The sequence below is a fragment of the Hemicordylus capensis genome, chromosome 2 (genome assembly GCF_027244095.1).
Source record: "Hemicordylus capensis ecotype Gifberg chromosome 2, rHemCap1.1.pri, whole genome shotgun sequence".
NCBI lineage: Eukaryota > Metazoa > Chordata > Lepidosauria > Squamata > Cordylidae > Hemicordylus > Hemicordylus capensis.
Window position 1 is genome coordinate 330,707,331 of NC_069658.1, and position 17,773 is coordinate 330,725,103.

The 17,773-nt window shown below is 44.5% G+C and overlaps 1 protein-coding gene and 1 long non-coding RNA gene across 4 annotated transcripts in view; one reads left to right on the plus strand and one right to left on the minus strand.

Moving 5' to 3' along the window:
- Positions 1 to 10,077, minus strand: part of FAM193B (family with sequence similarity 193 member B) — a 35,972-nt gene extending 25,895 nt beyond the window's left edge. Inside the window, exon 1 of one of the 3 annotated variants that reach the window (XM_053292685.1) lies at positions 9,620 to 10,077. In XM_053292685.1, the coding sequence (XP_053148660.1) occupies positions 9,620 to 9,793 (174 nt within the window). In that variant the 5' untranslated portion in view covers positions 9,794 to 10,077. The remainder of the gene's footprint in view (positions 1 to 9,619) is intronic. The other 2 variants (XM_053292686.1, XM_053292687.1) reach the window with 2 other exon arrangements.
- On the plus strand, positions 10,019 to 16,655 carry LOC128343514 (uncharacterized). The gene is made up of 2 exons (XR_008315574.1): positions 10,019 to 10,294; positions 14,572 to 16,655. It is a non-coding gene; the product is annotated as an uncharacterized LOC128343514 (long non-coding RNA).
- Positions 16,656 to 17,773: the final 1,118 nt, after the last annotated feature.

A 17,773-nucleotide genomic window follows, 5' to 3' on the forward strand; every position in this document is an offset into this window, starting at 1 on the left:
TTTTAAATTTGGAGGAAGAAACATCAATAACCTGTGCTACACTGATGACACCACTCTGATAGCTGAGAATGTGGATGATCTGCAAGCTCTAGTAAGGAAAGTCAAGGAGCACAGTGAAAAAATGGGACTACAATTAAATGTAAAGAAGACTAAACTAACAACAACGGGTACAGCAACCAGCCTCAGAACTGATAATGAAGACACTGAAGTGGTGGATAGCTTCTGCCTTTTAGGATCGACCGTCAACAGTAAAGGATCCAGCAGTCAAGAAATATGCTATAGACTAGCACTTGGTAGGGTTGCAATAAAGGCCTTGGAAAGGATATTTAGATGCCGTGACGTGGCTACACCTACAAAGATTAGAACCATTCAGACAATGGTTTTCCCCATGACACTCTATGGATGCGAAAGCTGGACTTTGAAGAAGCAAGATAAAAAAGCATTGATGCTTTTGAACTTTGGTGCTGGAGAAGACTTTTGAGGATACTATGGACAGCCAGGAAAACAAACATATGGATCATAGAACAAATCAATCCAGAATTTTCTCTAGAGGCACAAATGACCAGGCTCAAACTATCACACTTTGGACACAATATGTGAAGACCCAGCTTCCTTGAGAAGTCTATAATGCTGGGAAACGTTGAAGGAAAGAGAAGAAGAGGACGACCAGCAGCAATGTGGATGGACTCGATTACGACAGCAATGAATGCACCACTGAGAGACTTTAAAGGCCAAGCTGAAGACAGATCATCCTGGAGAGAATATATCTATGTGGTCGCTAAAAGCTGTCACCCACTTGACAGCACTTAATCAATCAATCAATGTGAGAGTAATTGAAATCACCCATTATTACAGTGCTGCCTCTCTTTGATGCTGCTCTGATTTACCTCTCTAACTCCAGGTCACTCTCAGTGTTTTGATCTGGTGGGCGATATAACGTCTCTAATAACACATTTCCTTTCAGTCCTCGTATTGTCACCCATAATGATTCTGTGGAGGAGGATGGTCCTCCTAGGTTTTCTAGCTTGTTGGAGTCTAACCCTTCTCTACTATACAGTGTTACTCCACCACCACCCCCAATCCACTCCTCCCTGTTCTGTTATCCAGGAATAACAGTGCCCCACTGGTTCTCTCTGTTCCACCAGGTTTTTGTTATGCCTACTATATCTATGTTTTCATTAGCAAGCAAGGATTCCATATTGGCTCAGAGGCTTCTGGCATTGGTATATTTTTCCAGAGAAGAGGGTTGTTGAAGATAAAATGCAGAGGCTGCTCACCATTTTACCATCACCTGAGGCTGGACCTAACTTTGATTCCTTTCACTGGTAGGTATCCTGTTGATAATAGGAACATAGGAACATAGGAAACTGCCATATACTGAGTCAATGATAGACCATTGGTCTATCTAGCTCAGTAATGTCTTCACAGACTGGCAGTGGCTTCTCCAAGGTTGCAGGCAGGAATCTCTCTCAGCCCTATCTTGGAGAAGCCAGGGAGGGAACTTGAAACTTTCTGCTCTTCCCAGAGCGGCTTCATCCCGAGGGAAATATCTTGCAGTGCTCACACATCAAGTCTCCCATTCAAATGCAATCAGGGCAGACCCTGCTTAGCTATGGGGACAAAACATGCTTGCTACCACAAGATGAGCTCTCCTCTCCTTAATAGCTTTCTTCTAAAAGCATTGCTATGAGTTCAATGGCATCCTTAATCCTAATCCTCTAGGAAATATAGCTAGCTTTTTTCCCCTTTGAGAAATCAGAAACTGAGATGTTCAGGGAATGAGGGGCTGCTGATAAACTCTGTTATGAAAGGGTAAACAGCTGAACTTTTTGGTTGTAACTTTTAAATCAAGCCAATCCAACTAAAACTTTAGCTGACTAGTTTCCCCCCAATTAACTGATTGGGCTGTGATTTAAAGGTAGTCTTGGTGTTGGTTTGTTTCTGAGCCTATATTAGTTTTGGGCTGCTATTGAAATAATGAAAGAAATGGGAAGTTGCCTTCTATTTCCAGGTTTCATACAACTATGTTGAGGCTTCGGTAATATATAAATTTACGTAAATACAAGCTTAAAAGGTGACTCAACCAAATTCATTTTAGTTTGGCTGGTAGTTAAAACACGAATAGTGAAATAAGTACGAGGAGGTAGGAGGGCACATACCTGTCTAAGCAATTTGATTTTATTCTTTGCAGTGATGCCCTACTGTAAGCTGTTTTGACAATTCTGGCTATCAAATATATATATATATTTCCATACCAAAAAACAGAAGGAGAATCTCTATTTACATCTTGGCAGTTTACAAAGGAGGTGGCTGTATGAGCTTAAATTCTAACTTTTAATTTTTGACTCACAAACTGATGGTGGGCAGCTTCCTGCTACAGTAAGTTGACTTTATTAGTGCATATTATATAGTAACTCCTATGGCATCTTTACAAAGGGGATATAGATGGAGTTTCAACTTGCCTTTAACAAACAGTTGGAGGGCATCAATGCTGGTGTGCATACTTGGTATCTGAGCAATCGAAACATGGATAACAAATTATTGGGTCACTGAAGCCTTTCCAAGGATACCAAAGCTCATCCCTTGTTGGCCCTCCATGTCTCTACATTGCTTTGTTTCCACTTGGCATCCCTCTTTAAGAAAGGACTAACTCCAAGTGGGGAGAGGAAGAAGGAAGGAACATCCTGCAAGAGCTCCTTTTTGGAAGAATGCCTTTTAACTACTCCATGATGAACTGTCGCACCTCTGAAACAGTAGCTGTTTGGAGTTGCTATTATTTTCCTGTTATAGTATCTTGCTGCATGCCTTTCTGTGCTGGGACTTCTGAAACAAGTGAGCAATTGATAGGGCTGCTCAATGGATGTAATGTAAGGACCAAAAGGCTAATAACTTACTATGGAATTTTTACTATAAGCACAGTAGAGAGAGCTTTTTTTGCTGGGGTTTTCTCTCTAAACTGGGCTTTGATCCAGAAGAGTGTGCGGCTCTTTTTCAGCAGGGATCCACTGAGTATCTGAACTGTTTGTTTTTTTAAAAAATTAATATACGCTGGGTTTAAAAAGCATTTTTATGTGAGAGTTACTAATATTTCTGCATGTTTATAGATGCAAGTATCTCTTCCAGGAACTCTTGTATCAAGCCTCTGAATTGTTCTTTGCACCTGAGAACTTAAAAAGCAGTCTAGAAGTTTGGCTCTGTCCCAGATCCCCTCCTGTCTTCTAGCATTAAAGGGTTACTAGCTGTTCAATTCTAGAAGAGAGAATGCCAAATGTGTATCTCAGCACTAAAAAGCCAGAGTGCCCTGGGGAGGGAGGGGAGAGCAAAAGACACCTGCATTTTGATTTGTAGCCTCCACTATTTGGACCTGTTCAGCACCAAAATAGGCTACTTGGGGGTGGGGGTCAACCATATGCACGTACCATATGCATATGGGAAGGGCAACTAGATATGCATCTTCTTCTCACTCTGTCTCTGATAAAGAACATTTTCTTAATGCCCTTGTGCTGGACAAAACCATGTGAAGGTGCCTAAAGTAACTTCTCTTCCCAATGGACAGTGATTTTCCCGGGCATTGCTTCTCTGAAGACCACCTCGTGCTATCTCCTTGTGGCCTAGAGCAGGGATTCTCAACGCTGGGTCCCCAGATGTTACTGGACTTCAACTCCCATAATCCCCAGCCCCAGTGGCCATTGGTTGGGGATTATGGGAGTTGAAGTCCAATGACATCTGGGGACCCAACGTTGAGAATCCCTGGCCTAGACAAACAGTAATGGAAACAGAGTTCTGGCACTCTCCCTGTGCCTCTTACCTGACTGACCCGTTGACTGTCCTTGCCAAGAGAGCCACCAAACCCAAAGCACTACTCACAGCACCAGGAAAGCAGTGGCCAGAACTATAGTACCCAGAACTATAGAGAAGGGATCTGACTGACTGTGGTGGTGAGGGTGAGAAGGGGTCTGGCTTACTGGTAGTTTATTTCCATATGCTTGCAAGGTGGGAGGTTGGCCAGCCCCACAGATGTGATTGCTATGGTTTTTTTCACTGCCAGTGTTCTTCACAGATTGGAGTAGCAGCAAGAATCTGTCATAGCAAACTGGAGCATCCACAGCCCCTTGACACTAGGAAAGGGTGAAGCCATGCATGCAGCCCCCACAGCTTTTACTGCTTCAACAGCAGAGCAGCATAGTCAGCTTTCAGAATGTGGCTTTGTGCGAAACACAGCACAGTACCGTGGTAGCTTCATGCACAGCACTATTGCTGGAGTACAGCTGGCCATTTGGGTGTTCAGTTGTGCCGCCTGCACAACTGATTTGGAGTGGCAACTGAAGGGAAATGCACAAAAAACAACTGTGACTAATGTACCTCTGGATCATGGTCCTGGGGATCAAAATTGCAACTGATACTTCAGTCAGAGAGAAGAAGCTAGCTCAGGGGTGGGCAAACATGGCCCTCCAGCTGTTGCTGAACTACAAATCCTATCATTCAAACTGGCTGGGAATGATGGGAGTTGTAGTTCAGCAATAGCTGGAGGGCTACGTTTGCCTACTCGTGAGCTAGTTAATGTTGTCAGAATGTTTGGTTGCCCAAGATGTGTAGGGCAGCATCTGGTCGAAGAATTACCATACAATGAGAAATGTCTGGGAAGTGAGCAGGAGTTGGAGAAAGACATATACAATTTCAACAAACACTTATGCAGAAATTGGTGGAGTATAGCAGCCAACTGCAAATAAAAACTGGCAGGGATGAGGCAACATTCAGATAAGGCACCTTCTACGTTGCTTGGATTACAGTGGCAATCTTTTACTGTTGACAGCTGGGACTTTGGAAAAGTACTAAAATTCCCTATTGTAAATTAGGAAGATTCTTCATGCACCCTGTATATTAAAACTGAAGAAAGTGGCTATGGTGCTGAGCAAAAGAAGTTATGGACTAGTCAGTGTGCTTTCCTCCAGTTTAATCCATATGGTAAGTCAGAATCCCACCTTGTGAACCAGATGAGTTGTTACTTCCAAGCTGCTGTGTAAAACTTGCAGTATACTAGCTCTTTTGCACAGTCTGGCAGCATCTCTGTCTCTTCAGCTTGGAGGACTAACTTTCCTTTTTAATTACTTTAATTAGACTATCAGAAGTCACCCTCCATGCAGCTCACTAACAAGTGTTGTGAAGGTCAACTTTGCCAGTACATTCCTAATTGGTTAGAAATGAGTGGACAAGAGAAACATGCATCGTACTAACTGTGGGGTCTTGTGTCTTAAAAGCAATGTAGAAAGGAGGTTATCAGCAGGTGTAGTTTCTTAGTGCTGCAGTAAGAAAAGCTACACCTGCTTACGTTCTCCTTTCTACAGCGTTTCTAGGCCTTGCCCTGTATGGTCTGTACAAACTCTGCCTCCACTTTCATTTTTTTTTTGCAGCTCTCTGGCTTCCATCTCCTTGCTGAAGCCTCCAAACTGCAGAGGAGAGAGCATGCACTGTCTATGTCCAAACTACTTGTGCATACTTATTGAAATGTTAACTGTGAGGTCAATGGAGGGAGCAGAAATATCTTTCTAGTTAGCATACAGCTGCATTGTTCCTTTTGCACAGCTCTCAGAGCATCCATAGGGCACAAGCTCTCTTCTGCTTATGTCTCCCCAAACTCCCTGCATCCAACCTTGCTCTATTGTGCACCAGACTCCTTGAGTAAATGAAGAAGCACTTGGTTAGTGCAAATGAAACAATGTACAGTGCTTTGAACACTCTAAAGCACTACATAGATGGTGAGTTTACATTTTATTCCTAGTCCAAGTGACTAATATGCCGCCTAAATGGATCTATGACTATCTCTATGTCATGCTCAGAACAAGGATTCTATGACAGAGACGGGGTAAGGATAACAAATGCACACATTTATACTAAGGCACTCAATATATCAGTCTTCATCCCTTTCTTGAGAGCTCGATTATTCTGCAGAATAACTATGTCATCTGGTCCTTTTGGAATGTTCACCAAGATTGCCATCACTCATCACTTTCCCATATAAAGTGGATTGAATCGCCCATGATTAGACATAAATGACATTCACTTAAGAAGCAAGAACCTGAATTCAGCAAGTCCCCTACATGTCTAAACTAGGGACAAGCTAGTTATACGGAGCAGCAGTGCCAACTCTTCTTCGCTTCTCCAAGCTGAGGTGCCATTTATTTGTTGCTCATTTACCAGGAATGATCGGCAAGCATTTGGATTCCTTGAGTATGTCAGACCCTGCAACCAAAAGGGCCTTGCTGTCTTTGCTTCCAAACTAGCTCTCTCATATCTGGAAAGCGGCTCCATGCTTCCCATTTCCATTGCAGGTTGATATCACACTTCATTATACTGGGACAGTCTGTGCAACAGCTCTGTCCAAACCACTATAGCAATCCACTCATAAGCCAGCAACAGCGACCACTTTGTTTTAAAAATATTAGATACAGAAATTTAAAAATCACAATGAATCATAATGGATTTAAATGTCTTTGTTACACAGGAACATGTGTGCACCAAAAATTCGGTTGTGTATTATCCTGTACTTGACTGTTCCAAATCTTTGGCTTCTATTGTACTTATCTCATAAAGAAGATGCTCAAATATCCTTTGCATATAAACTTTGATCTCTGTAAACTTTTCACTTTGGGTAGTGACAACTAGTATAGGTTTGGCTGTAGGCCTTTTGAATGGGCAGATGCGGGTTGCTTTAAGTTGAATCTTATCATAATCATTTCTTCCAGGTAGCTCCATTGTCTTGCTAATGTTCTAACCCACTCTCCTCTTTGACTAAAGCAGCATGCCTGAACCTGGGCTGTAATCTCCCAAAAGCAGAAATCATGACACCTCAAATTAAATCATGCACACCTAAAGTAATCAGATTGAAGATATGCATGCTTCCTTCCTTCAGTACTCTAAGTTAAAGATGATCAACTTCTTGAGCCTGGGAGCGTTGGATCTTTCCTCACCAAGCTGCTCAAGGGACAGATCCCTGCACCAGGCATGACATCCTTGCTGCTTCTCCCCCATCCCCTACAGTTTGACCATGAGAGCTTTCCCAGCCACCCCAATTGCTCAAGAAGTTGACAGCGCTGGGTGTCGACAAAGTGCAAAGAAGGTCTGGGAAAACTGCCCCATTTGATTTTAGGCTAACCTCACTTCTTAAAGGAAGGGATACCTACAAAGCAAGATGCAGAGTATGGCTCTCTCACTCCTGCCATGTCTCCCTGTGCTGAACTGGGAGAGGACTATATTGGGACTGTGAGAAGGAACACTGCATCTGCAGTTGTACAAAGCAGAGCACAGTTGATATAGTGGACAGGCAGAGAAACCCTAGGCTGGGTGTGGCCCACGGGCTGCTCATCACCTGCTCTAGAGGAGATGGGCCAATCTATTCCCCCTCCTCCTCAGTTTGAGACTGTACTTAACTGGCCTATCAAATCTTTCTATCTGTTGCACACTTTCAGTGCTAGTCTCCTAAACCTAGATCTCAGCAGAGAATATGACATGGATAAGCAGCAAGGCAAGTGTTCTCAGCCAGTCTCCCACCCCACTGCTACACATCATAGCCTACAAAAGAGTTCATTTATAAGGTTACTTGCTCATTCCCTATTCTCTGAATTATGGCGATGGCATGTTCTGCAGTGGGTCAAATTCACCACTTGCTGCACAAGTACAAATACTTAATAGATAGCAGCTACCTCAGTCATTTCTGCAGGAGGTGGAGGAGGCACTAGCCAGCAGGAATGGTTCAGTGGTCAGCTCTCTCTACTTGGTAGCAGGCTGGAATGCCTTGTGCTGGGCCAGGCAAATGCCATTCTAGGTATCATATCTGGGGATAAAACTGCCTCTGTGCTTGCTTCACCTGAGATACCCAGGAAAAAACTCTTGTCAGCCATGCTGAAAGCTAGAGCTGTGTGTAAAGAACAGCAGCCTGTCCCCCTCCTAAGGCTGACAATGTCTTGCTGGCTGGGACACTCTGCAGGCAAGCCCTCACTTTCACATACTCTGTAGATAGAACCCTGGATGAGGCTCTTGCAGGTCTACTGTCTGCCAACAACAGCCTGGCTTCCCAGAAGGCTAATTCCACAATCCTTAGTTAACACAAAGCTGTCCTGGGGATTTGCGACCTCAGAATACATGGTTAACAGTACAGATATAGGAGCAGCCTGCCCAGTGCCAGTCTGGTAGATCTACCTATCCAGAACCAGGCCCAACAAGCATACTGGACTGGCTTCTGCACATCCTCCTTTGTCCATGCCAGGTTCTAGCTCTTTCCCTGGCTCAAGCTGCATTCTGCTTGCAACACAGCTCCTATCCAATCACCCCACAACAACTCAGCACAGTTCTGTAAATTCACCCTAATGCCAAGGTCCAGTTGGGGAACTCAGTTCCTCTTGGAGGACATAACAGCCCTTACACAGTGACCTTCTGTGAGGTGCTGGTCAGTGCTGTCAGCCTCCTGAGTTCAGAAATCATACATCTCCTCTCCCCCACCCCTGGTAAAGCAGCCTTCTCTCGTGAAATGTTTCTTCTTGGCAGTCTGCTTTCATGCAACACTCCTTTTAAGAAGTCTGGTCTGCACAAAGACTTAGTTGACTGTCATCCCTTACCTGCTAAGAGGGGATGGATGCATGTGGCTTTAACAGGCCGAGGCACACTCTGAAGGGCAAAATACAGCCTAGTCCCAGGGCAGAGCCCTGCTCCATTTTTGCCCTACAGAGGGCAGATGAAATTGAGAAAGATGATGAAAAGTGGACTATAGGGGGGTGAAGATTGCCTGCTTTTTGCACATCTGATAAAAGATATAGCAAGGAGACCAAATAGATGTAGCATACAAAGAAGGTATGGGGTGCTCTAGCAAGAAAAGCCAGACCTTTTCTTGGGTGGTACAGAGCAAGGTGTATCCAGCATACCAAAGGGTATCTTTCAAAGGAAACAACAAGAGCACATAGGGGTAATATAAAAGCAGCCTCATACATGCTAGAGTGGACTATATGCAGGAGTGTTGCATGTAAGTAAAGAGGTGGGTACTACCGCATGCTAAGCAGAAATCTATAGGTACACTTATATATGCTTTGTAGCTGTCAGGGGGCACATGCCTATTTGAGGAGTGTCGGTTGAATGCTGTATGTCTGAGGAGGTAGGTGAGTGCAGAATACTAGCCATGAATGAGTGGTCAGGATATGGGCCCGAATAGTGCTGGATACAGCGGAAGCAGGTGGCTGAAGTGTAAGGTGAGGGGAAAGAGCAGAGGGGACACTCACACTATGCTGGGTCATGATTCGGGCAGTGGGAATGAAAGGTGGACCTGGAAGTGACTGCAGGGCGCACACACACCGGGTGCTGGATGCACGGCACGCTGGCAGGGCAGGGTGCTCGAGCAATGTGCTGCGGGAACCGCCTTCAGCAAAGCGGTCCCAGGAGGTGGGGGGCTGAGGGGCGACAGGGTACCCGGGAGGATGGATGGATGGATGGAGGCAAGCCGAGCGCGCTAGGGATCTGAATGAAGGGTGGATCGCGCCGCAAATGGATGCGGGGCGAGTGATCTCAGGGCAGAGGGGTGTGGATGCAGGCTCGGCTCTGGGGGCAGGGCGGGATGCGGGCGCGCTCCCGGTACCTGTGAGGCTCTGCCCTGCTCCGCGCTGCTCGCCGCCGCCGCCGCCGCCGCCTCGGGAGTCTCTGGAAGGCCGGGCCCGGCGGGGGGCGCGGGCGGCTCTGGGGGGGCTGCTCCCCCCGCCCGCTCCCGACGCGCCCCAGCCGCGCCCACCGCCTTATTTCGCCTGCGAGTCATGCCAGTCTTGCGCCCCACGCTGTCGCGCTCTCGCCGCCGCTAACGCTGCTGTGGCTGCCGCCGCCGCCGCTGCTGCTTTCAGACAGGACAACAGCCAATATGGCGGCGCGGCCCGTCCGGCCCCTGCCCGCGGGGGGAAGCCTCCGCCGCCATCGCCGGAGCGGGCAGTGCCTGGGCAGTGCGCCCCCCAGCGGCTGGAGGAGGCGCCATCCCTGACGGCGAGCGAGCGCGTGTGCGGGGCAGGCTGGCGCGGAGCTGGTCGGAGGCGCGGGTGGGGGGGGGGCGGCTACACTGGCGCGGCGCTGCTTTTCTGGAAGGGGATTGCCGAGGGCCGAGGTGGCTGGAGGATCCCCACGGAAGTCTGTGGCTTGCAAGAGCCCCTCACCCCCGCCTGGGTGGCCAAGATTGTCATTGGGGCCACCCCAGCGTGAGCGTGCACACGTATTCCTTCCCCCCGCCCCCTGCACACACAACGCGTTGCAATTTCCAAAAACTGATCAGGTAAGCGCGAGCCTGGTCCCTTTCTTTGCATTTTTGCGTAGCATCTCGAAAGGACGAGAAGAGCACCTGTCTTTCTTGCCGCCGCAAACCTAAGCTGTTAGGCCTCGCTTTTTGTCACTCCTCTGTTGATTTTTCCCCTTCAGAAGCACCACAATGCACAGTCTGGGTACCGGATGTGCCAGCATCTGGGCCTCACTCACCGGTTTAGCTGAAGTTGAACACATTTCTGCACTGAGATGCAGCAGGTTAAAGTTGCTAAATGAAACACGCGATACTGGGGAACTGTGAAGTTCGACACAGAAGATATTTCACAATCTTACCTGATCGCAGGCTGGGTGTTAACGGAATGAAAGGCTGAAAGAGCTATATAGTAATGTTACCAACAATACAGTCAATTAACGGTTTTAGAAAGATATACATATATGCCCACCAGTAGTTGTACAAAAATTAATAACACTCCCATGCACGGATAGTGGGATGTAATTTTAAATTATAATTTAAAAAGATTGAAAGTTCATTATATCTGGAACAGGAAACTAGTATATTATCTGATAGTTATGTTCATAGATAAAATATTTTTAAAATAATGATGAGGTGGTAATAAGTAAAGTTAATTTTAAAAACACACACCACTAAATGGTCAAAGTTACCGGGCAGAACAGTTGCTGTAAAACTACTCTTGATTCAGACTTTAGATATCAATGTGCACTGGATGTTCCTTAGGTAGCTAAGGTTGTAGTTCTATGCACACTTATTTGGGAATAAGTCCCATGGACTCTGTGGGACTGATTTCTGAGTGAAAATGAATGGGATTGGACAAGCCCCAATCAGAAGGAACTTAGTAGTAAGTTTATTTACAGTCCATGACCAAATTAGAACACAGAAAAAGTAAAAATTCTAATAAAAATGTCAAATACAGAGTAAGATTATAAAACATTATGATATAAAAAGGGGAAAAATAAGCACATAAATAAGCACATATTTGACAAAAAATAGGCAACATAATACTTATTGGAATGACCCGGATATTTTCTAAGATGAGGCTCAATCCAGCAGGAACGAATAGATTTGTAGAAAGTGTAACAGAGGAAAACATGAGCAATTGTCTCAACCACTCCTGCGCCACAAGGGCATAGGCGATTCTTCCAGGGAATTCTCTTATGTCTTCCCTCCAAAACCACAGAGGACAGAACATTAAACCGAGCTTGCGAAAAAGCTCTCCTCTGACTTGGGACCAACAAGTGCGTAAGATAAACTTCTGGCATAGGGTAATTAAAAAATTATCACAGTTAATTCCAAGGGAGGCCGCACTTAGGTCCCTTTGTTTCTCTAGGTCCAAAATCCTCTGTTTCAAGATCTTTTTAGCTACAGCAGGACCCTGGGAACATAAAAACTGATCTGAAAAGCCACAATTGCCCAAGATGGCCTGGACGTTCTTGGTCCAAGATTACTAAAATTCAACTTTTAAAACCCTTGGGACAAGGCCTAAGCCATGAATATGGATTGTGAGCCAGTAATTAATTGTACATAGCCAAGCCAGGCCCACAATCCTAATTAGTTCTGCTTCCAAACGTAGGGCCACATTCGAGACATAGTGCAGGAGCAGGAAAATGGCTCGTAGAAATCTTGATTGTACCGCCTCAAGCGGTTGTAAATTACCTGTCAAAAAGATCTGAATTCCATACAACATCTGGGCTAAAATTTTGGCTTGAAAAACCTTAAGTGTGGCAGGCATATGATTAGCACCCTTGGTATGGAAATTTTTCAACACCACTGTAACCATGATCTGCGCACTTGCGGCCACATACTCACAATGGGATCTCCATGAATTACGTTCATAAAACACAAGACTTAGATATTTATACGTTTTGACCTGTTGGACACGATTGCCATTAATAACCCATTTATGGTTTTTTTGTCTCTTACTAAATACCATCACCTTTGATTTTGGGGTATTAATAGCCAGAGACTCCTCAGCGCGAGAGTTCTCAGGGCCCTCTTCATGCTGACCAGCATGGTAGATATTATAGCCGCGTCGTTGGCATACAATAAAATAGAAATAGACCAGCCAGGTTGGTTTCTGGGTCGTCTCGAAGAGACCATATTACTCCTTTGCTGATGGAGTTACACTGGCTGCCAATAGGTTTCCGGGCAAAATACAAAGTGCTAGTTATAACTTATAAAGCCCTAAACGACTTAGGCCCTGGGTATTTAAGAGAGCGTCTTCTTCACTGTGAGCCCCAGCGCCCATTGAGGTCATCTGAGGAGGTCCGTCTCCAGTTACCGCCAACTCGTCTGATGACTACACAGAGACAGGCCTTCTCGGTTGCTGCCCCAAGATTGTGATATGCACTCCTCACTAAGATACGATCCTCCCCATCTCTGGCCATTTTTAAAAAACATCTAAAAACCCATCTTTTTAACCAAGCTTTCTCAGCCTTTTAAAATTTGTTGGTTTTAATTTTGTGATTGATTTTAAATTGTTGAATTGTTTTAACTTTTTATATGTGTTTTAATTGTTTTATGTTAACCGCCCAGAGATGAAAGTTTGGGCGGTATAAAAATGTGATGAATGAATGAATGAATGAATGAATGAATGAATAAATAAATAGCTCTTCCTGCTAATTTGGGCTGATGAAAGGCAGGATCATCCAAAAGAGGGATTAAAAAGTTGGTATAAAAATTAAGTAAGAAGGGCGCCAAAATGCACCCCTGTCAGAAGGAACTTAACAATTATGTAAACCGCTTTGGGGACTTTGAAAAGCGCTATATAAATATTTGGTGTATTTGTACAGTTATGGTAGTTGTCTGTGATTATATTAGCTGACTATCTTACTGTAGTGAAAGCTGCAACCCTATAGAGTAAAAACAGACTTCAAACAATATTAGTGTAACTAAGTCTTCTCATACAGGTATCACAGGGAGCTACAGCCAATCAGGAAACACCTGTCTTTAATACTGCATGTTACATTTTTAGTTGCACATCCTAAAAATAGTAGGTTGCAATCCATAACTCTGGTGCAGCAGTGTGGTGTTCTCCTGACCCTTGGGACTCCCAGGTCCAACAGTGTAAGCAGCATCAGTTATTGCACAGCTGCTGAGTTGTGTGGTAGTCCAGACCCTGGAATCTGCTAGGACTTGGCTGCCTTAACAGATGCTGAAGGGTCCTGCATCCGTGGCACAGCACAATTGTGAACAGTGCTTGTAATGTATGAAGCGGCCAAACAACCACAGCTAGAGGTAGACACTGTTACATTGATCTTCACAAAAGAAAATCACTGTCCAAAGCAGGGCTTCAGGTAACAGAAAAATATACCATTTACAAGTTCCGTGAGAGATCTCTTATCAAACAGAAAGAAAGGTAAAATGCCTGTAAAAGCAGAATTGCTGTATATTGCATTTTCTTGCACTAGACTAACAATGGAGTGGAAGATGAATCTCAGACTGGAGGTCTGACTTCCATTCTTAACTGTGCTGCCTTTTTGGCATACAGCAGAGGGCACTGTCCCTTTATTCTCTGCAACATTATTATAACTTGTCCTACCAGTATATTCTTTGACTTGCATTTATTTTATGGCCATTAGTCAAAATATAGTCTGCAGCATAAGAACCGTGCCCCTTCTGTGTGGGGGAGCAGTTAACCAAAACTTAAGGTATTTCACCAGAACTGGTTAAGTGCTCCAAATGACACTTCTGAGTTCTGGGCGCCTACAGCATTTATTTTATTGTGTTTATCTCACTAAGGCATTTCTTTAAGGCAGCTTCCAACAACTACAACCTGCAATTTGTCTGTTGGCATTACAGTATTTTAATACCTGGTTCTTCCACACCTTCCCTTACCAACTCTTTTTTAGGCTGTATGGTCTTAGTCCTTGATTTCTTTTACTGTATATACCAGAATCCAAGACTAGGTCCCCCCCCCCCCGCCGCCAGATTTTTTAATATTAGAAACTGGGTGGTCATCTTAAATTCAGAGTCCTGTTCCCTTTGAGTAAATGCAGGTATAACTTGTATTTAGCTTCTACTTTTTAAGGGGGTCATCTTAAATTCAGAGTCATCTTTGATTTGGGTAAATGCAGTAATGCCCTCCAAACACCTCTTCAAGAGCAACCTAGACCTTTGTTCTGAGAGTGTGATAAACTACTGATAGATCATCAACAGTTATAGGCCACAAGGAGGCTCTGAATCAGAAAACTTTGTGTAATGACATGTCTCAGTACCTCTATAGACTAATGCTATCCTGAGAAACCTGGACTGTCATGGCTTCTTTCTTCCAGACTAAAATGAAGATGCTTTCCTCATTCAACATTCATCTGAGACTGGCCTGTAACAATTAGGCCTCAATCATATGACAAGATGGGTTACAAAGGCGTGTACACCAATCACATGACTCATTACTACTACTAGAGAGCCAGTGTGGACTAGTGGTTGGAGAGCTGGACTGGGACCAGGGAGACCCGAGTTCAAATCCCCATTCAGCCATGTAACTCACTGGGTGACTCTGGGCCAGTCATTTTTCTCTCAGCCTAACCTACCTTACAGAGTTGTGAGGACAAGCCCAATCTTGTATACCACTCTAGGCTCCTCAGAGGAAGTGTGGGATATAAATAAATAATAAATACTGCAACACATATGTTTCAATGAAACAAAAATATTCAATAGTCTGGGTTTCCCTGGCATGGTTCCCAGCCCCTAAATTGCCTTTCTAACTTTAAATTAGTGTTAATGACGTTAAGGCAGAGCACTATTTGAGCCAGACCTCAGTTTCATTACTGACTTCTGGAACATGAGATTAAATAGAAGTGCCTCTGAGTATGGACTGAGTGCATCTCCCTCACCATAGTAGAACCAGAATCAATTGACAAATATACATGGGTATAGGGGGAAAAAAGTGAACAGTAAGGCCAAAAAGTCATGAAATGCAAAGGGTACAGTCTGTAACATTTCTGTGCAAAGCACAGAAATGTATACAAGATAAGCACAGTGACCATTTAGAGCAGCAGTAATTGATGATAACACAATCTTCCCCTATTGAGCCCTAAATGAATAGAATCAAACTTGCTGATAAATTCTAGTTCAGCAGTTTCCCACTGGAGTTTGCCTTTGAAGGTGCTTTCTAAAAAAAATCTGAATTATGGTGACTTTCAGGTCCGCAAGAGTATATATTGGGAGACTGAAATGTTCTCGTGCTGGTTTCTGAATGGTGCCCATTTTTTAATGTCAGATTTGTGCCCATTTATTTAAGGGGTAGAATCTATTTTATTGTACCCCTGCTAACTGTGCAAAGAGGCACCTTTTTAACGTGGTGATTCTCTTTATTTAGCAGGGGGAGAGTAACTGGCCCTATCCACCCCCCGCACAGTACCTCCAGTGACTGTTGCTGGTGTCTATGTTACATTTCGCAGCTTGGGAGTATTACTGGACCCGGCTCTGCTTTTGGAAGCTCAGGTGGAGGCGGTGGCCAGGGGTGCCTTTGCACGGCTTTGGCTAGTGCTCCAGCTGTGCCCCTTTCTCGAGAAGGCAGATCTGGCCACAGTTACCCATGCCTTAGTCACGTCATGGCTGGATTACTTTAATGCGCTCTGCGTGGGGCTGCCCTTGAAGAATATCCGGAAACTGCAGCTAGTGCAAAATACGGCAGCTAGGGTTTTATCTGGAGCTGCCCATTCGGATCACATCACACCCATTTTGAAAGAGGTGCACTGGCTACCAGTTTGTTTCCGGGTCTAATTCAAGGTGCTGGTTTTGACCTTTAAAGCCCTTAGCAGTTTGGGCCCAGGATACCTGAGGGACCACTGCTCCCAAGGGTTTCTGCCCGCTTGACAAGGTCATCTGAGGGGGCTCTGCTCCAGGTGCTGACAATGAGGGAGGCTCGGTTGTCATGCATGCGGAACAGGGCCTTCTCTGTTGCTGCCCCCAGACTCTGGAATGCTCTCCCGGTGGCTCTTTGCTCCTCGGTCTCCATCACAGCTTTTAGAAAGCATGTTAAATCCTGGCTTTTTACCTAGGCTTTTATATGATTGTCTCTTCTGTTGCTCTTTGTATTTTGTACTGTTTTTATGCTTGTGTTTTAAATTTTTAATCAGATTTGTTTTATGTTTTTAGCTTAATATTTTAATTGGTGTTTTTTTTAAAAAAAACAATCTTGTTTTTAAATTCTGCTGTAAACCGCCTTGGGATTATTTTAATGAAATGCGGTATATAAATGTAACAAACAAACAAATAAATAAGATTTCTTTTAGATTGTGAGCCCTTTGGGGACAGAGATCCATCTTATTTATTTATTATTTCTCTATGTAAACCACTTTGGAAACTTTTGTTGAAATGGGCTATATAAATATTTGTTGTTGTTGTTGTTGAATTGTAGTCATTTATTTATTGTGGGGGTGGGGGCCTGTTATGTAGATAGCAGAAAGGCAGGCGATGGAGTGAACCAGCATGGCTTCCGCAAAGGTAAATCTTGCCTCACAAATCTTTTGGAGTTCTTTGAGAGTGTCAACAAGTGTGTGGATCAAGGTGATCCAGTTGACATAGTATACCTGGACTTCCAGAAAAATGTTTTGACCAGGTTCCTCATCAAAGACTCCTGAGGAAACTTAGCAGTCATGGGATAAGGGGACAAGTACATGTGTGGATTGCTAACTGGTTGAAAGACAGGAAACAGAGGGTAGGTATAAATGGAGAGTTTTCACAATGGAAGTAAGTAAGAAGTGGGCTCCGCCAGAGATTTGTTCTGGGACCGGGGCTTTTTAATTTATTCATAAATGATCTAGAAGCATGGGTAAGCAGCGAGATGGCCAAATTTGCAGATGATACCAAACTCTTTCAGGTAGTGAAATCCAAAACGGATTGTGAGGAGCTCCAAAAGGATCTCTCCAAACTGGGGGAGTGGATGACAAAATGGCAAATGCGGTTCAATGTTAGCAAGTGTAAAGTGATGCACATTGGGATGAAGAACCCCAACTTCAAGTATACGCTGATGGGAACTGAGCTGTCGGTGACTGACCAGGAGAGGGATCTTGGGGTCTTGGTGGACAGCTCATTGAAAGTGTCAATTCAATGTGTGGCAGCTGTGAAAAAGTCCAATTCCATGCTAGGGATCATTAGGAAGGAGATTGAAAATAAAACGGCTAATATTATAATGCCCTTAAACAAAATTATGGTGTAGCCACACCTGGAGTACTGCGTACAATTCTGGTCACCACATCTAAAAAAGGACATTGTAGATCTGGAAAAAGTGCAGAAGAGGACAACCTACCAAGATGATCAAGGGCCTAGAGCACCTTTCTTATGAGGCAAGGCTACACCTGGGAGCCAGCGTAGTGTAGTGGCTAGAGTGCTGGACTAGGACCGGGGAGACCCGAGTCCGAATCCCCATTCAGCCATGATACTAGCTGGGTGACTCTGGGCCAGTCACTCCTCTCTCAGCCTAATCTACTTCACAGGGTTGTTGTGAAAGAGAAACTTAAGTATGTAGTT